We start from the raw sequence: 15,064 nt of genomic DNA on the forward strand, positions 1-15,064 counted from the left end.
AGAGTCACTTCCCCTCCAAGGCCCCAGGCCCACCACCTCCCGCCAGCAGGACCCGGGAGCCTGGTCTCCTAACCTGCACAGACAGGATGCACGGTTGTAGGGAGGGGCCCGGTCAGTCTGTTCACCTCCTCCCTAGGTTAATTGGTCCACAGTTATGAAGACTTTTCCATGTGCTGGACCCTAGACTGTCCAGGAGCCTATAGGGAACCAGAGATAGACAGAGGAACACCTTTGAGCCACAGGAGGGAGGACGCTCCCCCAGGTGCCTGCAGACCCCGCCCCAGCCCCGCCCCCCCGGTGTCGGATTGGCGGTGGCTGGGGGTTGGTGGCTGGGGCGGGGCTCCAGGGTTGAGCCTCCCAGCAGAGCGCAGGGACCACACCGTGTCCCAGAGCGCACAGAGCCACCTCTCGCTCCCGTTCCCATTCCTGCTCCGGTCCCCAGACCCCGGCCCCGGACGACCGACCCCTGTCCACATCCCCTGGCCATGTGTGGCCTTGGGCCCTGGCTGCTGGGCACGCTGTGGCTGCAGGGTGAGTGCTGGGTGTGGCTCTGGCCCAGGTCTGAGGGGCTGCAGTCTGGGTGTTGGGTGGCCACCTGGCCTTCTGCAGCCCCGCCTGCTCTGGGCTGGTCTCTGGGGGTCGAGGGCGCAGAGGTGGTTATAGCGAGGAGGCCCCAGTGGTGGACTGAAAGAACCTTCGAACGGGAACTGAGAGGAAGAGCGCTGCGGGGGGTGTTTCCTGAGCTTGTGTGGGGACTAGGGCTGGGGCCGAGTAGAGTGGAGGGCCAGCCAGCGGCTCCAGTCTGCCCCGGGGCCCTGGGGTGATTGCCCATACTACGAGTGCCACCAGCTGGGCAGGGACGGGCGAACCCAGCAGCAGTGGTCTGGAGATGAGGGTGGAGGGCGCCTCAGGCGGTGGTGTAACCTCTGGCCTGGGGAGGATGAGTGTCCTGCTGGTCCTGGCCCCACCCCGGCTCCTCAGAACCTCCTGGGCTGGAGGTGGCCAAGGGAGCAGCTGAGGAGGGGGCCATTTCCCGGGCAGGCGGGGCTGGGCTGGCCCTGGCCCAGCGCTCATTCCTGGGGGTTGGTGACAGAGACACGTTCACTAACATCTGAAAAGAGGGAGAGAAGAGTCCCCAGGAGTCTCTCCAGCGCTGGCCTCCGCTGTCTGTGGTGGGATGGGAGGGGTTTCTAATCTGGGCTGGGTGCACCACCTGTCAGACGCCATCGTGTGATCAGTTGAGATGAAAAGGCGTAAACTCTCCCCAATGCCTGTGTCTCCTCGGGTCTGGGGAGGGACATCCGGCTCAGCCCTTGGCTCTGGGGGGAGCCGTCTGGGGGCAGCTGGGCAGCTCCTGGAAGGGCTGGCGTGCGGGGCAGGATCTCTGAGCGCTACAGGGGCACAGGTCTACCTGGCCCACCCAGGGCAAAGGTTCTGTGGCCTTTTTAAGTCCACCTGGGCCCGGGAGCCGGCTCTCAGGATCTCTCTGGTCCCCGAGTGTGCTGTCTGCAATTCCCCTAGATGAGGCAGGGCTGGCCCACAACGGGCCTGGGACAGGGACTCCCCTGGAGGGTGCCCTGCGCACCTGCTGACCCTCTCTCTCCCGCAGCGTTCGCCCCCAGCGCCCCCCTGCCCCATGTGGAACAGTACGAGGTGGTGTGGCCGCGGCGCCTGCCAGGACCCCGCGCCCGCCGAGCCCTGTCCTCCCACTTGGTAAGTCAGTGGGGGGGTGCCTGGCATGGGGTCCCTAACTGGCTCCCAGAGCTGGTTTCCGTCTGTGAAAGGGATGGTAGTTCCCCGTGTGCCCGGCAGTTGTGAGGGGCCAGCCTTCCAGACTGAGGGCCGGGTGGGCTTCTGGGCTGTGTGCCCCGGAGGGGGGGGGGCTCCCAGTCCACTTGGGCTGTTTCTTCCCCCACCCCCGCCTCACCTTTGTCCTGTGTCCTGCTTCTCTCTGGCCAGGGCCACGCCCTAGAGGGCCGTCCGCAGAGGGTGGGCACTGGGGGCTAGCCGGGGCTGCCCAGACTTCCTTTCAGGAACCTGCCGCGGGCTACTCCCCGCCCACGGTCACTCCCCAGTTTCGCTAAATCAAATTCCTCTTAGCCGAGAGGGGATGGCTCACCCGGCGACACACCTCTGTGGAGCATTTGGGGCTGGGCTGGGTTTTCCCGGAGCTGCCTGGGGGCATTCCTGAGACCCACATGGGGGCGTTGGAAGGGTGTGCACCTGTGTGAGGAGAAGATGTGCCTGCGGGGGGCGCGGGGGGGCAGCCCTGACCTGACCTGGGGTAGGTGTGGGGGGGGCGGGGGGGGAAGGGCTGTCTGCCGCCCTGGCCTTCACCCACCCTCTGGGCATAGCACATACTTGTCCCGAGGGGCCAGCAGGCCTGAGTGAGGGCTCTGTGGGCTGGGGGCTAGCTAGGGGCGCTTCCCGCTCAATCTCACACGCCCACCCCACCCCAGTGGAGCCCAGGGCCTGGAGGGATGGGCCTCTGGGTGGGGGAAGGTGCTGGTGCTGGAGGGGCTGGACTATCTGCTCTACTGCCTTGGTTTTAAGATTTCATTTTTCCTTTTTCTCCCCAAAGCCCCCCCGGTACATAGTTGTGTATTTTTAGTTGTGAGTCCTTCTAGTTGTGCTATGTGGGATGCCGCCTCAGCATGGCTTGATGAGTGGTGCTATGTCTGCGCTCAGGATCTGAACCGGCGAAACCCTGGGCCTCCATGGCGAAGCACGAGAACTGAACCACTCGGCCACGGGGCCAGACCCTGCTGCCTTGGTTTTAAGGGCTGCCTGTCAGGGGCCACGTCCCTCTCCTTGCTTCCTGGGGAAGGGACATCATCATTATCCTTGGATAGACAGGATGGGGAAACTGAGGCCTGAGGAGCCCAGTGTGGTTCTAGGTAGAGCTTCCGCCTGCCCAGGATCCCCTCCAGCCCAGCCTAGCCCTGCCCGGCCCCAGGGTCCTCTGAGAGGCTTTCGGTCCTGGGGTGCCCAGCTCCCCTCCGACCCCAGGTTTGAGGTGGGCATGGTCTGGGGCCGGCCCCCTCACCCTGGATCCTCCCTTTCCCTGGCTCAGGGCCTGTACCCAGAGAGTGTGAGCTATGTCCTTGGGGCCCAAGAGCACACCTTCACCCTGCACCTGCGGAAGAACAGGTGAGCAGGGGGCCCAGGCCCCACCCCACCTGTGTCCTTGCCTCAGGCTCCCTGGCCAGCCTCTCCTCCGGCTAGAGGCAGCTTCTGGGGGGAGCAGGCAGGCCCCAGATGCCACAATGGATCTCTTCCAGGGACCTGGTGGGCTCAGGCTACACGGAGACCTACACGGCCGCCAATGGCTCCCAGGTGACGGAGCAGCTGCAGAGGCAGGTATGGTCCTGGGGGCCCTCCCGATGGCCGCAGTAGGGGGCCCTGGGAGCAGGGCCTGTGAACTCTGATGTCCTCCTCCCGCAGGATCACTGCTTCTACCAGGGCCACGTGGAGGGGCACCAGCACTCGGCAGCCAGCCTTAGCACCTGTGCTGGCCTCAGGTGAGTGCCACAGGCCTGGCTGGGCATGTCAGAATGTCAGGGCCATGGCGCTCCCCTCACTGTCAGAGAAGTAAACTGAGGCAAGAACCGGGCTGGACGTGGGCACACTTTTCTGCACTTGTAGAAGTTACAGGTTCCCCGAGCGTGAGGCTCCCACAGGCCCCTGGACAGTGTCCCCAGAACGTCTCAGTGCAGAGTGGGAGCCATGCCCTCGGTCACCTGAGGGCCTGCTGTCCTTCAGGGCTCCTGTTCCCCCAAGATGGACAGGCAGGGGGATGCACTAATTTGGAGCTGCCTGCTCCCCTCTGCTCTCAGGGGCTTCTTCCGGGCTGGCTCCACTGTCCACCTGATCGAGCCCCTGGATGGGAGCAGTGAAGAGGGGCAGCACGCGCTGTACCAGGCACAGCACCTGCAGCAGAAGGCCGGGACCTGCGGGGTCAGCAACGCCAGCCTGGAGAACATCTTGGGACCTCGGGTCTTGGCAGCCTTCAGGCCCCGGGTGAGGAGGCCCCGGCCAGCCTCATCCCCTGTCCACTTGGGCCTGTGCACCCCCAGACGCCCCACGCACTCAGCGCAGTGAGGGTGCCACCTGCTGTGCCTGTAGTAAGTGGGCTGGTGTCTCCAAGCTGCCCCCTGAGTTGGTGGGCCCGGACCTGGCTTTGCCCGGCTGCTGCAGAGGCAGCGCCTTCGTTTGCATGGGAGCCTCCTGGATGGCCCCCTACACTGAGTGGGATTGGGCGCCAGCTCCAGAGCCCGGGAGGTGGTCAGCGTGTGGCAACTCGGCTGGGGCCAGGAGGGCTGTGGCTGGGTTGGCTGACTCGTTCTCGTCGCCGCTCCCCAGGATTGGCTGCCATACCGAGATACCCGCTACGTGGAGCTGTTTGTGGTCGTAGACAAAACAGAGGTACCTTGGGGTGGAGCGGGGCGGGGTGGGGTGGGGCAGGGGCACCTGCCAGACGCTGCAGCCTGAGGACCTGCTGTCCTACAGTTCCAGCAGGTGGGCAGCCGAGAGGCTGTGCGGACGAGGGTGCTGGAGGTGGTGAACCACGTGGACAAGGTGGGGTTCTGTCCACCCTGAGGGGGCATCCCCTCCCGTGGCTGCCAGGAGTTCCTCCCAAGACCCCTGGGCAGCACAGGTCCCTTCTGGACCGGGCATCACCCAGCCCGTAAGAAACCCTGGTTGTGGAGGTGGGGGGGGTGCCTGGAGAGTAGGAGATGGGTGACTGTGTGGGGGGCCAGCAGGTGGAACTGTCAGCCAGGGGAGGAGGGAGCTGGGATCTGTCCCAGCCTCCTGCCTGCGTCCCACTCACAGCCGACACTGCCTCTGCGGGCCCCAGGCCCAGCTTGCTCTGGGGTGGTCTCAGCCTCTTACCCGGCCTCACTGTCCTGGAGCCTGACCCAGGGGACTCCATCCTCTCGCAGCTTTATCAGGCACTGAATTTCCGCGTGGTCCTGGTGGGCCTGGAGATCTGGAATGACGGGGATAAGATCAAAGTCAGCCCGCAGGCTGACACCACACTGGACAACTTCTTGGTCTGGCGGGCACAGGACCTGGTGAGACGACAGGTGCACGACAATGCGCAGCTCATCACGTGAGAGGCGGGGTGCCATCGCAGGGCACGTGGGTGGAGGGTCCCCTGGGGGAGGGCTTTGCGGGGACCAGGAGGGGCACTCAGGAGGTGTCCAGGTGCTGACACTGCTCTTGTTCCCAGTGGGGTCGACTTCACCGGGAGCACCGTGGGACTGGCCAGGGTGTCCACCATGTGCTCACAGGACTCGGGGGCTGTGAACCAGGTGTGGAGGGAACCCTGCCCAGGCTTGTGGGCTGCCGGGAGGGGAGCAGGCTGGGAGCTTGAGCTGAAACTCGTGAGGGGTGACCTCAGGGCTCAGCCCCACCTGCTTGACTCCAAGCTGTCTCCATGAGCACCCAGACGGCTGCCTCTTCCGGAGGATTCATCAATGCTTTTAGGTTGTAAGACATGTTGTTGGCAGGAAGTGACACCAAACCCCTCAGCCTTGTTTGGGGCAGTGTGGCTGGCAGGAAGGTGGATGGGCTGGGTGGGCGGCGCCAGCCAATGCAACCTCTTCCCACAGGACAACAGCAAGAACCCCATCAGCGTGGCGAGCATCATGGCCCACGAGATGGGCCACAACCTGGGCATGGACCATGACGAGAACGTGATGGGCTGCTACTGCCCCATGCCGCAGGACAGCGGTGGCTGTGTCATGGCGGCCAGGATCGGGTGAGACTCGCCTGGATCCACCCTGGCTGAGGGCCAGCTGCACAATGGAGTTCCTGGGGATGTAGGCGGCCTGCCCTCTGCTACCCTCCCCTGATGGGGATCCTCTTCCCTCAGTGTCAAGTTCCCCAGAATGTTCAGCCACTGTAGCCGGGCCAACCTGGAGATGTTCATGGAAAAGCCCCTGACAAACTGCGTGGTGAACGCCCCAGACCCTGACCGGCTGGTGGGCGGCCCTGTGTGTGGGAACGGGTTTGTGGAGCGCGGGGAGCAGTGCGACTGCGGGCCCCCCGAGGTACAGTGTCGCATGCCTGCCACTACGCTCTGTTCCCCACCAGGTGCCCCGCCCACATGCCCGTGGCCACACGTCAGAATACTCCTGTTCTCCTGTGACACCCACAGCTGCCCGTAGGGGACCCCATGGGAGGGAGCAGCTGTGGCCTCCCCATGGAGGCCTGGCCGGGTGGGCTGTGGAGGGAGGTAGGGTCCCCGGGTCTGCTCTGGGGCCTGGTGCTGCCCTGTGTGCAGCCCACTGCGACCTGTGCTGAACCCCTGCCCCCAGGACTGTCGGAACCAATGCTGCAATGCCACCACCTGCCGGCTGGCTGAGGGGGCTGAGTGTGCCCATGGTGGCTGCTGCCACGGGTGCAGGGTGAGTGCGGGGCCCCACCTCAGCTGTGCCCCGAGGGTGGCGCAGGGGGAGGAAGGTCCCAAGGACGCTGGTGACAAAGCAGTGGGCGAGGGTCTGTTTGGGTGCCCACTGGTCCCATGGTGAGCTTCGCTCCACTGGGCCAGGTGAAGCTGGCCGGTGAGGTGTGTCGCCCCCAGAAGGATGGCTGTGACCTTGAGGAGTACTGCGATGGCCAGCAGCCAGTGTGCCCGGAGGATGCCTTCCAGGAGAACGGCACGCCCTGCCCAGAGGGCTACTGCTATGATGGGAACTGCCCCACGCCAGCCCAGAGGTGCCGGGACTTGTGGGGGCCAGGTGAGGCAGGTGTGAGTCCTGGCCGTGTGACCCACAGGCCTTCTGGGGTGGTTGCCCGTCCAGGCCTGTGGACTCACCTGCTCCTGGCCCTGCAGGGTCGTGGGCTGCCGCGGAGTTGTGCTACGCCCACAGCATCTCCCCAGGCTGCAAGAGCACTGTGCCCCTCGGCTCCAGCAGGTGAGCGTCTGGCTGTGGCCCGACTCCCCCATGTCCAGGCACAGGACGGGGCCGCCCACAAGGGTCCTCTGACAAAGGAGTCCAGGGGCTCGGTCCACCCTGCCTTCCAGGCCCCAGGCCTGAGCGTACTGCCCTCATGGGAGGGACAGTGGGTTACTGTGGCTTGGGGGCGTGGATGTCCATCTGCAGGTCCTAGGGGTGTGGAAGCACTGTCAGCGGACCCCACAGCCTGTCCAAGGTCCTAGGCCTCATCTCCTGCATTCCACGGGTCCCCCAAGTGTGGTCAGCAGGAGCCCCAGCAGAGCTGGCACCACACATGTCCCTCTGCCTGCAGGGTCAACAAGTGTGGCACCCTATACTGTCAGGGCGGGCAGAAGCCCCCAGAGCGGACTTCCTGCACCTTCGTCTACCACTCGTCCACTTGCCAGGCTCTTGGGCTGGATGGCGGCATGGGGTACGAGCAGGTGCCCGAGGGCACCCAGTGTGGCGAGGGGAAGGTGAGTATCAGGGCCTCCAGTGGGCGCGTGGCCGGCTGTGGCTTTCAGGGGCTCCCCAGGGCTGTGACCCAGATGTGAGCCCGACGTGCCCCAGGCAGCCGTCAGGCTGCTGGAGGCCCAGGTTCTGGACGCGTGTCCCACATGGGCGAGCTCACGTGGTCCCAGGCGGGCAGTGGCAGCTGGAAGAGGGCTGAGGGGAGGACTCCCCTGTGTTCTCAGTGGAAACTCAGAAGGTGGGCGCAAAGGGAGGCGCCGGAGAGGCCAGTCCTCAGTTAACGTGAAGACCTTAATGTTCTACAAGCCCCCCAGGGGCCAGATGGAGCCGGTCTCTGTGGCCCTGGTGCCAACAGTGGGTTGGCCAAGGCTGGCCAGCAGTTGGGCTGCAGACGAGGCCATCCTGGGTGTGGTGGCCATGGCCCACCCTCTTGAAGCTCACCCTACAGGTTTGGGGTCAGCTTCGGCTGGTGGGAGAGAGTGGGTGGGCATGGGCTTCAAGCAGGAGTCTAGAGTGGCTGCCTGAGGAGACCCCCACTGCTCTCCAGGTTTGCTGGAAAGGACACTGCCAGGACTTCCATGTTTACAGATCCAGAGACTGCTCTGCACGGTGCAGCGACCATGGGGTACGTGGGCCTATGGGACAGCCTGCCACTGGCGCTTTGGGGTTGGAGTCCAGTAGGCTGCATTTGGGACGAGCCCAGGTGGACAAAGGCAGAGGCCAGCACCCAGGAGCTGTGCCAGGAGCTACCAGGGCCTCTTGGGCCTGGAGCTGGCTAGGATCTGGGCATCCGTGGGGGCATTGAGGCCCAGGGCGGTCCTGGTACTGGTGGATGTGAGGGCTGGGGCTGGTCAGACTTGAAACGTTCTATTTGAGATGTGGGCAGTGTGTTCAGGTCTTAGTAACCTGTGCTGTGATGTTGGGAAAGTCAGAGCCACCAAGAGCTTGAAACAAGGGGCTGGAGCCCCCCATCTAAGGGAGGGGGCTGAGCTCGAGGACAGCCCACCGTGAAGCTGGCCTGTGCCTGCGCCATGCTTGCGTTGCTTGGAACGCCCTGTGGCATTTGGTACAGCCCTCCATAATCTGGTCAGCCTGTCGCATGCCCCCAGATGAGGGGCTGCTGCTGTCAGCACGCCTGCTGGGACCCATGCTGGGGGGTGGCAGCCCTGGGCAGTGGAGTAGGGCTCGAGGATGAACCCAACTGTCCTCCATTGTGAAGGTCATGGCAGAGCCCTTGCAGGCCTGAGGCCAGGCCTGGTGACTCGGAGGAGCAGATGGCGCCTAGGGGGTGCTGGGCGGCGCAGCAGACGGAGGGTCTGGAGGCCCAGCCTGACGCCTGCTTGCCCCCAGGTGTGCAACCACAAGCAGGAATGCCAGTGCCACCCGGGCTGGGCCCCGCCCTACTGCGCAGAGCGGCTGGCCAACACAGGTAGGGTCCAGACCACTCCAGGGGCCTCCCACCCGCACAGACTGATGGGGTCTGGCTGGGGCTCATGCCTTTTCTTGACCTCCTGGGCAGGGCTGAGAAGGAAGCTGTATGCCCCCAAACCAAGAAGGGCATTGTTTTTTTTTTTTTAAGATTTTATTTTTCCTTTTTCTCCCAAAGCCCCCTGGTACATAGTTGTGTATTTTTAGTTGTGGGTCCTTCTAGTTGTGGCATGTGGGATGCCGCCTCAGCATGGTTTGATGAGCGGTGCCATGTCCGCGCCCAGGCTTTGACCCGGTGAAACCCTGGGCCACCAAAGCTGAGTGCACAAACATAACCACTCTGCCACGGGGCCAGCCCCAGAGGGGCATTATTAAAATGCAAGTTTGCAGCCCCTTAGGCATTCTGACCCCACTGGTAGAGGGCAGGGCCCAGGAGCCAGTCTCCGCACTTCTGCCCTACCTGAGAAGGGAGACCATGCTAGACGGAGGGGCGGGGGAGCAGTGACAGGACAGCACTGGCTCTTTGGCCCGGTCCCCGGCCCTCTCCTGGGCCCGGGAACCTCAGAGCCACCCACCTCAGGTGTCTTCCTCCCTAGTGGCCGCTGAGCATGCGGCTGTTGACAGCACCACCAGCCTCCAGGGCGTGGCCGGGCCACACTGGCGTGATTGTGGGCCTGGGGCCACCTGCCACCAAGCCCTCTGACCTGTCACCTGAGAGCCCGGAGCACTGGTGTAAAGTACCAGGTCTCAGTGCCGAGGGTCCTGAGATGGCCATTGGCGGTAGGGAGGGGCCCAGGGCTCTATGTTCTCAGCACAGCAAATGGGGACCCCGAGAAAGGCACCCCACTCAGCCTCAGGTCAGCTGGGCAGGGGCTGCATCACCCAAGGGTTCTCCCAGCCCCACTACCTGGCACCGGGTCCAGCCCTTGACACCTGGCCTTGTGTGCCCCACAGCATCGTGGAGCCTCCTGATGGTGCTGGTGCCCGTGGTGCTCCTGGTGGCTCTGGGGCTCATCCTGGCATGTGTGGTCATCTACTGCAAGCACTGTAGGACTGCCCAATGGAGGTGAGAGCATGGAGGGGTTGCCAAATGCCCCTGTGCGCAAGGAGCACTTCCCCAGCTCACACTATTGGGAAACAACCTGCTGCTGTCTGAGGAAGAAGAACCAGCAGGTCCCACAGAAGGGGCATGGGGGCCTCGCTCTGAGCCCTGCCTCTTGCTGAGGCGGGAACAGGTGACAAGTTTGGTGACAGGTTGGGGATGTGGTAACCCCAGAGGGAGGGCCCCCACACAGACCTGAGCCCAATCAGAGCCCACACACTTGGGATGACGTGGGCTTGAGGAAGCTGCCCCTATCACCAGATGCCCTCCACGGGCAGCTGCATTCTGACCCTACTGTGGCTGCTTGCTCTGTGGGCCCTCGACACCTGGGCCAGCCACAGCAGGACTCACTTGCCAGCGGCCTCTGGGCAGCTCACCCTGGCCCAGCTGGACCCCAGAGCCAATGGGGTCCAGGACACACGAAGCTGCCTCTCCCTCTTAGTGTGGCTGTGGCTGGCACACAATGCAGGGGCCACTGTAGCTGAGAGGGACCCTGGCCAGGCCAGGGGACCCCATGCCCAGGAGCCCTCGAGTCCCTTGGCTGAACCCTGAGGCCAGGACGTGCTAATCTGTGTCACTTTCTCCCCAGGAACGTGGCGTCCAAGACCAACATGGGGCTCTCCAACCCCACGTTCCACGAGGGCAGCGGCACGCCAGCAAAGGGCAGGGCTCCGGCCTCTGCCACAGGCTCCCCAGAGGCAATTCCTACCACCGACCCCAACCAGCCCCCGAGTCCCAAGGCTTTCACAGTGACCCCAAAGCAGCCGCCCGCTGCTGTAAGCGCCAGCCGTCCCTGATGGGCTCCCTGGGCCAACCCCAAATCTCATGCTAGGTGCGACACCTGGGGACTCAGGGCAGCTGCCACCAGCACCCTGTTTAAAGGCAGAAATGAGGCTTTAGGATGGGGAGACTGAGGACTGCAGTGAGCCAGTGACAGAACTGGAGTCTGAACTTGAATCTGGGGCTCTTGGCCTCCGCAGCATCCCTCTGAGGACAGTTTTGAGGCCCAGACACCCTCCATTGCTGCCCAGCACCTCCGTGTGTCCACACAGCTGAGGGATGTGGGGATCACATCCTGGGCTCAGGGCCCTGTGGGCGCACACACAGGGCCTTATTCTCCCTCCTCTGGGAGAGGCAGGAACATGGGGTCCTGAGCTGGGGGGCAGCTCTGTACCTGGGGCTCCCTGGAGGCGACCACCCTGTGAGACCCAGGCTCATGGCCCTGTTCCCTGCAGACCCCCGCTGCCGCGTCCAGCCTACCCTTCACAGTTCCCGTGTACACCCGGAAGTTCCCAGACCAGGTGAGCCATGGTGGGGCCAGCAGACAGGCCTTCTAGAGGACGCCAAGTGGGTCTGGGGAGGCGGAGGGCCGGGGGCTGAACTTCGTGGGTCCGGGACCCCAGGGTAGCTGCTGGCTTGGAAGGCTGATCATCTGGGCCCAGGAGGACATTGAACCCTCGGGCGAGTCCTGACTGCCCCTCCCTCCCGCCAGCTCCGACCAGCTCCTCCTGCCAAGCCCCGACCAGCTCCTCCTGCCAAGCCCCGACCAGCTCCTCCTGCCAAGCCCCGCGCAGAGCTGAAGCCCAAGCAGGTGAGACCAACCCCCGCTCCCCAGCTGTACCTGTGCCTTTCCTCCGCCACAGGGCCCCTCTTGGGCCAGACCCCTGGCTGACCCCACAACCTGAGCCCCACAAGACAAGGGAGTGAAGGGGGCTGAGGGGTCTCGGGGGGCTCAGGGGAGCTCTTGGGGCTGAGGGGGCCTCTGTGGGGTGAGGGGGGCTCTGGGGGCTGGGAAGCCTCTAGGGGGTGAGGAGGTGTCAGGGGGCTCCAATGTAGCCCCCCTTTGATGTGAAGCTTTAGAGGTTCTGGAGAGATCCCTCCCACATATGAGTCACTGGAGCCTGTTGAGTCACAGCTCAACTTGCAGGCGCCCCTGCAGTGTGGGGTCCCGTTCCCCAGCAGAGCTCCCATCTTTGGGGTCACCTGGGAGTCCCTTCCAGCCAATGCTGAGGTCTGGCCCTGGCTGGTCTCCTCCAGTGCTGGGAGCCCCCTGGGCCCTGCTGAGAGGCCCGCGCGCTGCCCCTGAGGCCCTGGACAGACCTTCTTTGCCTCCCGGCAGGCGGCTGACCCAGCTGCTTCTGGAGAACTGGGGGTGGCAGGAAGGGGCGTGGCAGCACGAGGCAGTGAAACAGGTTGGCCCCCCTCCTGGCACCCTGTGGGGGATCACTGTGTCACCAGGGATGTTGACTCATCATTTGGTTGCGGTGGTGCCGGCGGTTTCTCTGCTGTAAAGTCCCCGTCTTCCCTGTGTAGTTATCGTCTGGGAGGGACTTTGAGATGCTAATCTGATTAGTTCTTGAACTATGACCCGCAGTGTCTGCAGCCGCTGGGGGCTTCTTGCCTGCAACAAACATTACTGCAGGGTTTGCTTAATAGAGATTCTCTATCTCTCTTTCCTTTTTAACTTTTATTTTGAACAAATTTTAATCTTATGACAATTTGCAAAAATAGTCGTTTTGACAGGCCAAACGGGGTCAGGGTGGGCAGAGAGGTTTCCGGCCAAGGATGTGGTGATAGCTAGGCAAAGGCTACAAGGGAATTGTGCTGGCCTGAGGTCCTGACTGCTCAGTAGGATCCTTCTAAGGTACTGAAAACTACAAGTGCTGCCCCACCCAGGCGTCCCAGGGTGCAGGACGGTGCGGCCAGGCAGCACCAGGGCTCTGCGGGCGGCTTTCCTCCTCCACCCCAGGTCCCCACTGCCCTGGGAAAGCCAAAATGGAAATTTTACTAGTTCATTCTTGGCTTTTAACTTCCAAAGACCCACATTCTGGCTTTAAGAGCTTTTCATGGGTATGGGGGGAGGGGGACCCTGAGGGAGAGAGCAAGGTGATGAGACAGGTTGGGGCCGATCCCGGAACTGGGGGCTCTGCCGCATTTGAGTCTCATTCTGCCTGCGGTGGCAGCCATGGGTGTGTGTTTGGGGTGGTGTTTGGGGGACTCTTCTGTAGAGAGCTCAGCAAAGAGAAACCTGCAGGCTGGTCTGGAGCAGAGCAGAGCACTATTACTGCACAAAATTGGGGTTCTCTTGCCCGATGTGCATTTAAAAAACCAATTAATTATGGCATCTTTGGGAAAAGAAAACAGCTTTATTCTGAGAGATCAATCTGCAGGGAGACAAGGGGGTGTGTGCTCTCAGCTCTGTCTCCCTGGTCCAGGGCTGGGGGCACAATTTATGGGATGACGGGGAGGCGGTCTGAAGTGTGGAGATAGATGATTGGAGGTGAGGAGAAGTGAGGTAGTTGCTGATCTGCACAAGTGTAGTCAAGCTTCGTGCCTCTTCATATGATGCATGTTCACAAAATGGCGACATTACCATGATCTGAGCGTGGAGTTTTTGGCTTCTTGACATCAAAAAGGTTACTTATTGAGCATTTGCACAGGCCCAGTTGATGGGCTTGTGGTCTCACTCGGCCTAAACTGGACAAGGGGTCTCAGTTCCTGAAAGACCACTCTTAATTACTCTGTTGATAAGATGGGGTCAGTTGAACTGGTCCTGGAGGGTCTGCGGTGACAGCACCTGGGAGCTTTGCTAGAAGGTGCTGAGGAAGGTGGTGTCTGGCATGGCCTGGACCAGTTAGGTTGTCCACTGTCAGCTATGTCTGCCTCTTCCCGGGTTGTCAAGCCAACCTCCACGTCCCCAATGCCACCAGTCAAGCCTGGGCCTGGAGGGGCCAACCCTGGACCCATTCAGGTAAGTCCCTCACACAGAGGGCACAGGGCAGCAGAGTGATCTGTCTTCCCCCATAGGCTGACTGGCTCTGCCCAGAGAGGTTGAATGTCTGCTGTATACTGTCAGCACTTTTCAGTGATTGCTGGCTCTGCTGGCGGTTACTTTGTCCTTTTCTCCTGCCAGTGTAAGTGAGAAAATCATTTTTTAGTGTTAGCTGTTGACATTGTGACTGTCACTGCCGGCTATCACTGTGCAGGGCCACTGTACTGTTCAATGAACTGGGAATCCACATTTTAAGAAATGTAAAAGGAAATAGATTCAGTTGTGCTCTTTGTAGCAGATGCTTTTTAACATCAGTTCTTTTTTCCTCCTCCCAGGGAGTTGTTGGCTCAAAGGTTGCTCTGAAACCCACAGTCCAGAGGAGGTGATGGAGCTCAGCACGCCCTGGCTGGCAATCTGCGCCCGTCTGGAAGTTGCCTATTGTTCATGCTGAAGGAGCTGTGTGAGCCTCGCATCCAGCAGATGCAGCCAATTGGCCCCAGCCCTGGGTGCCCCTCCTCAAGGGGCTGGGTCCAGCGCAAGAAGTCTTAACAGAAGAGCCAACTCCTCATGGCCAAGGTCGCTGGTCACAGCCCAGACTCACAGTCCTGGGCTGAGGACTCTCAGTCTGCGTTGTTCCTGACCTCAGGAATGTACCACCTGAGAGGCTCAGTTATTACCTCCTCAGCCACTTTGGCCACGCTTAGCTCCACGGGTCAGCGGCATGGCTGCTGTGCCATGTGCCTGCAGGTCTGGACGGCCACTGCTGCCTCTTCTGGTTCTCCGGAAACCTCAGGTGCACATTCTGCACGGCTGAAAACTTAAATCAAAATTTTGTATTTTATGATTAAATTATTAATCAAGTTCTAAATGACGGGAGACTTTTTTTAGATCAATGGAAAATGGTGCATGTGAAACAACAGAATTCAATTTATAAGTTTTAAGGGTCCAGGGGCCGGCCCGGTGGCGCAACGGTTAAGTTTGCACGTTCTGCTTCTGCGGCCCGGGGTTCGCTGGTTTGGAACCCAGGTGTGGACGTGGCACCGCTTGACAAGCCATGCTGTGGCAGGTGTCCCACATATAAAGCAGAGGAAGATGGACACGGATGTTAGCTCACAGCCAGTCTTCCTCAGCAAAAAGAGGAGGATTGGCAGCAGATGTTAGCTCAGGGCTAATCTTCCTCAAAAAAAAAAAAAATTTGAGGGTCCAATGCTTGTTAAAATAAAATGTATATTGTAAATGGACAGTGTCAAACTTTTTACCTTTTCTCCCTAGACTTTGTCATAAGCCTCTTATATTACACAGTCCCAACGCACAATGTGGACTGCCTGCCGACCATAGGCTCCGCGC

General features: G+C 61.7%; 1 protein-coding gene across 6 annotated transcripts; it reads left to right on the forward strand.

The window, feature by feature from the left end:
- The first annotated feature begins 325 nt into the window (after positions 1 to 325).
- On the forward strand, positions 326 to 14,958 carry ADAM8 (ADAM metallopeptidase domain 8). Of its 6 annotated transcripts, XM_023636501.2 has the most exons (23): positions 326 to 531; positions 1,610 to 1,713; positions 3,074 to 3,150; positions 3,282 to 3,360; positions 3,445 to 3,521; positions 3,837 to 4,020; positions 4,363 to 4,425; positions 4,510 to 4,578; positions 4,944 to 5,113; positions 5,234 to 5,315; positions 5,616 to 5,764; positions 5,879 to 6,056; positions 6,324 to 6,413; positions 6,557 to 6,746; positions 6,842 to 6,923; positions 7,258 to 7,420; positions 7,963 to 8,040; positions 8,766 to 8,844; positions 9,798 to 9,909; positions 10,535 to 10,721; positions 11,181 to 11,246; positions 11,438 to 11,536; positions 14,053 to 14,958. In XM_023636501.2, exons 1-23 carry the CDS (start codon positions 486 to 488, stop codon positions 14,101 to 14,103), a joined length of 2,475 nt encoding a protein of 824 aa, XP_023492269.1. In that variant the 5' UTR covers positions 326 to 485; the 3' UTR covers positions 14,104 to 14,958. The 6 variants fall into 6 exon arrangements, 4 of the variants coding, with proteins under 4 accessions (XP_023492269.1, XP_070131401.1, XP_023492256.1 ...); XR_011441305.1 differs by lacking the exon at positions 4,510 to 4,578 and having other exon boundaries at positions 363 to 531; positions 10,535 to 10,777; XM_070275300.1 differs by lacking the exon at positions 4,510 to 4,578 and having other exon boundaries at positions 363 to 531.
- Positions 14,959 to 15,064: the final 106 nt, after the last annotated feature.

Source organism: Equus caballus, chromosome 1 (genome assembly GCF_041296265.1).
Source record: "Equus caballus isolate H_3958 breed thoroughbred chromosome 1, TB-T2T, whole genome shotgun sequence".
Lineage (NCBI taxonomy): Eukaryota > Metazoa > Chordata > Mammalia > Perissodactyla > Equidae > Equus > Equus caballus.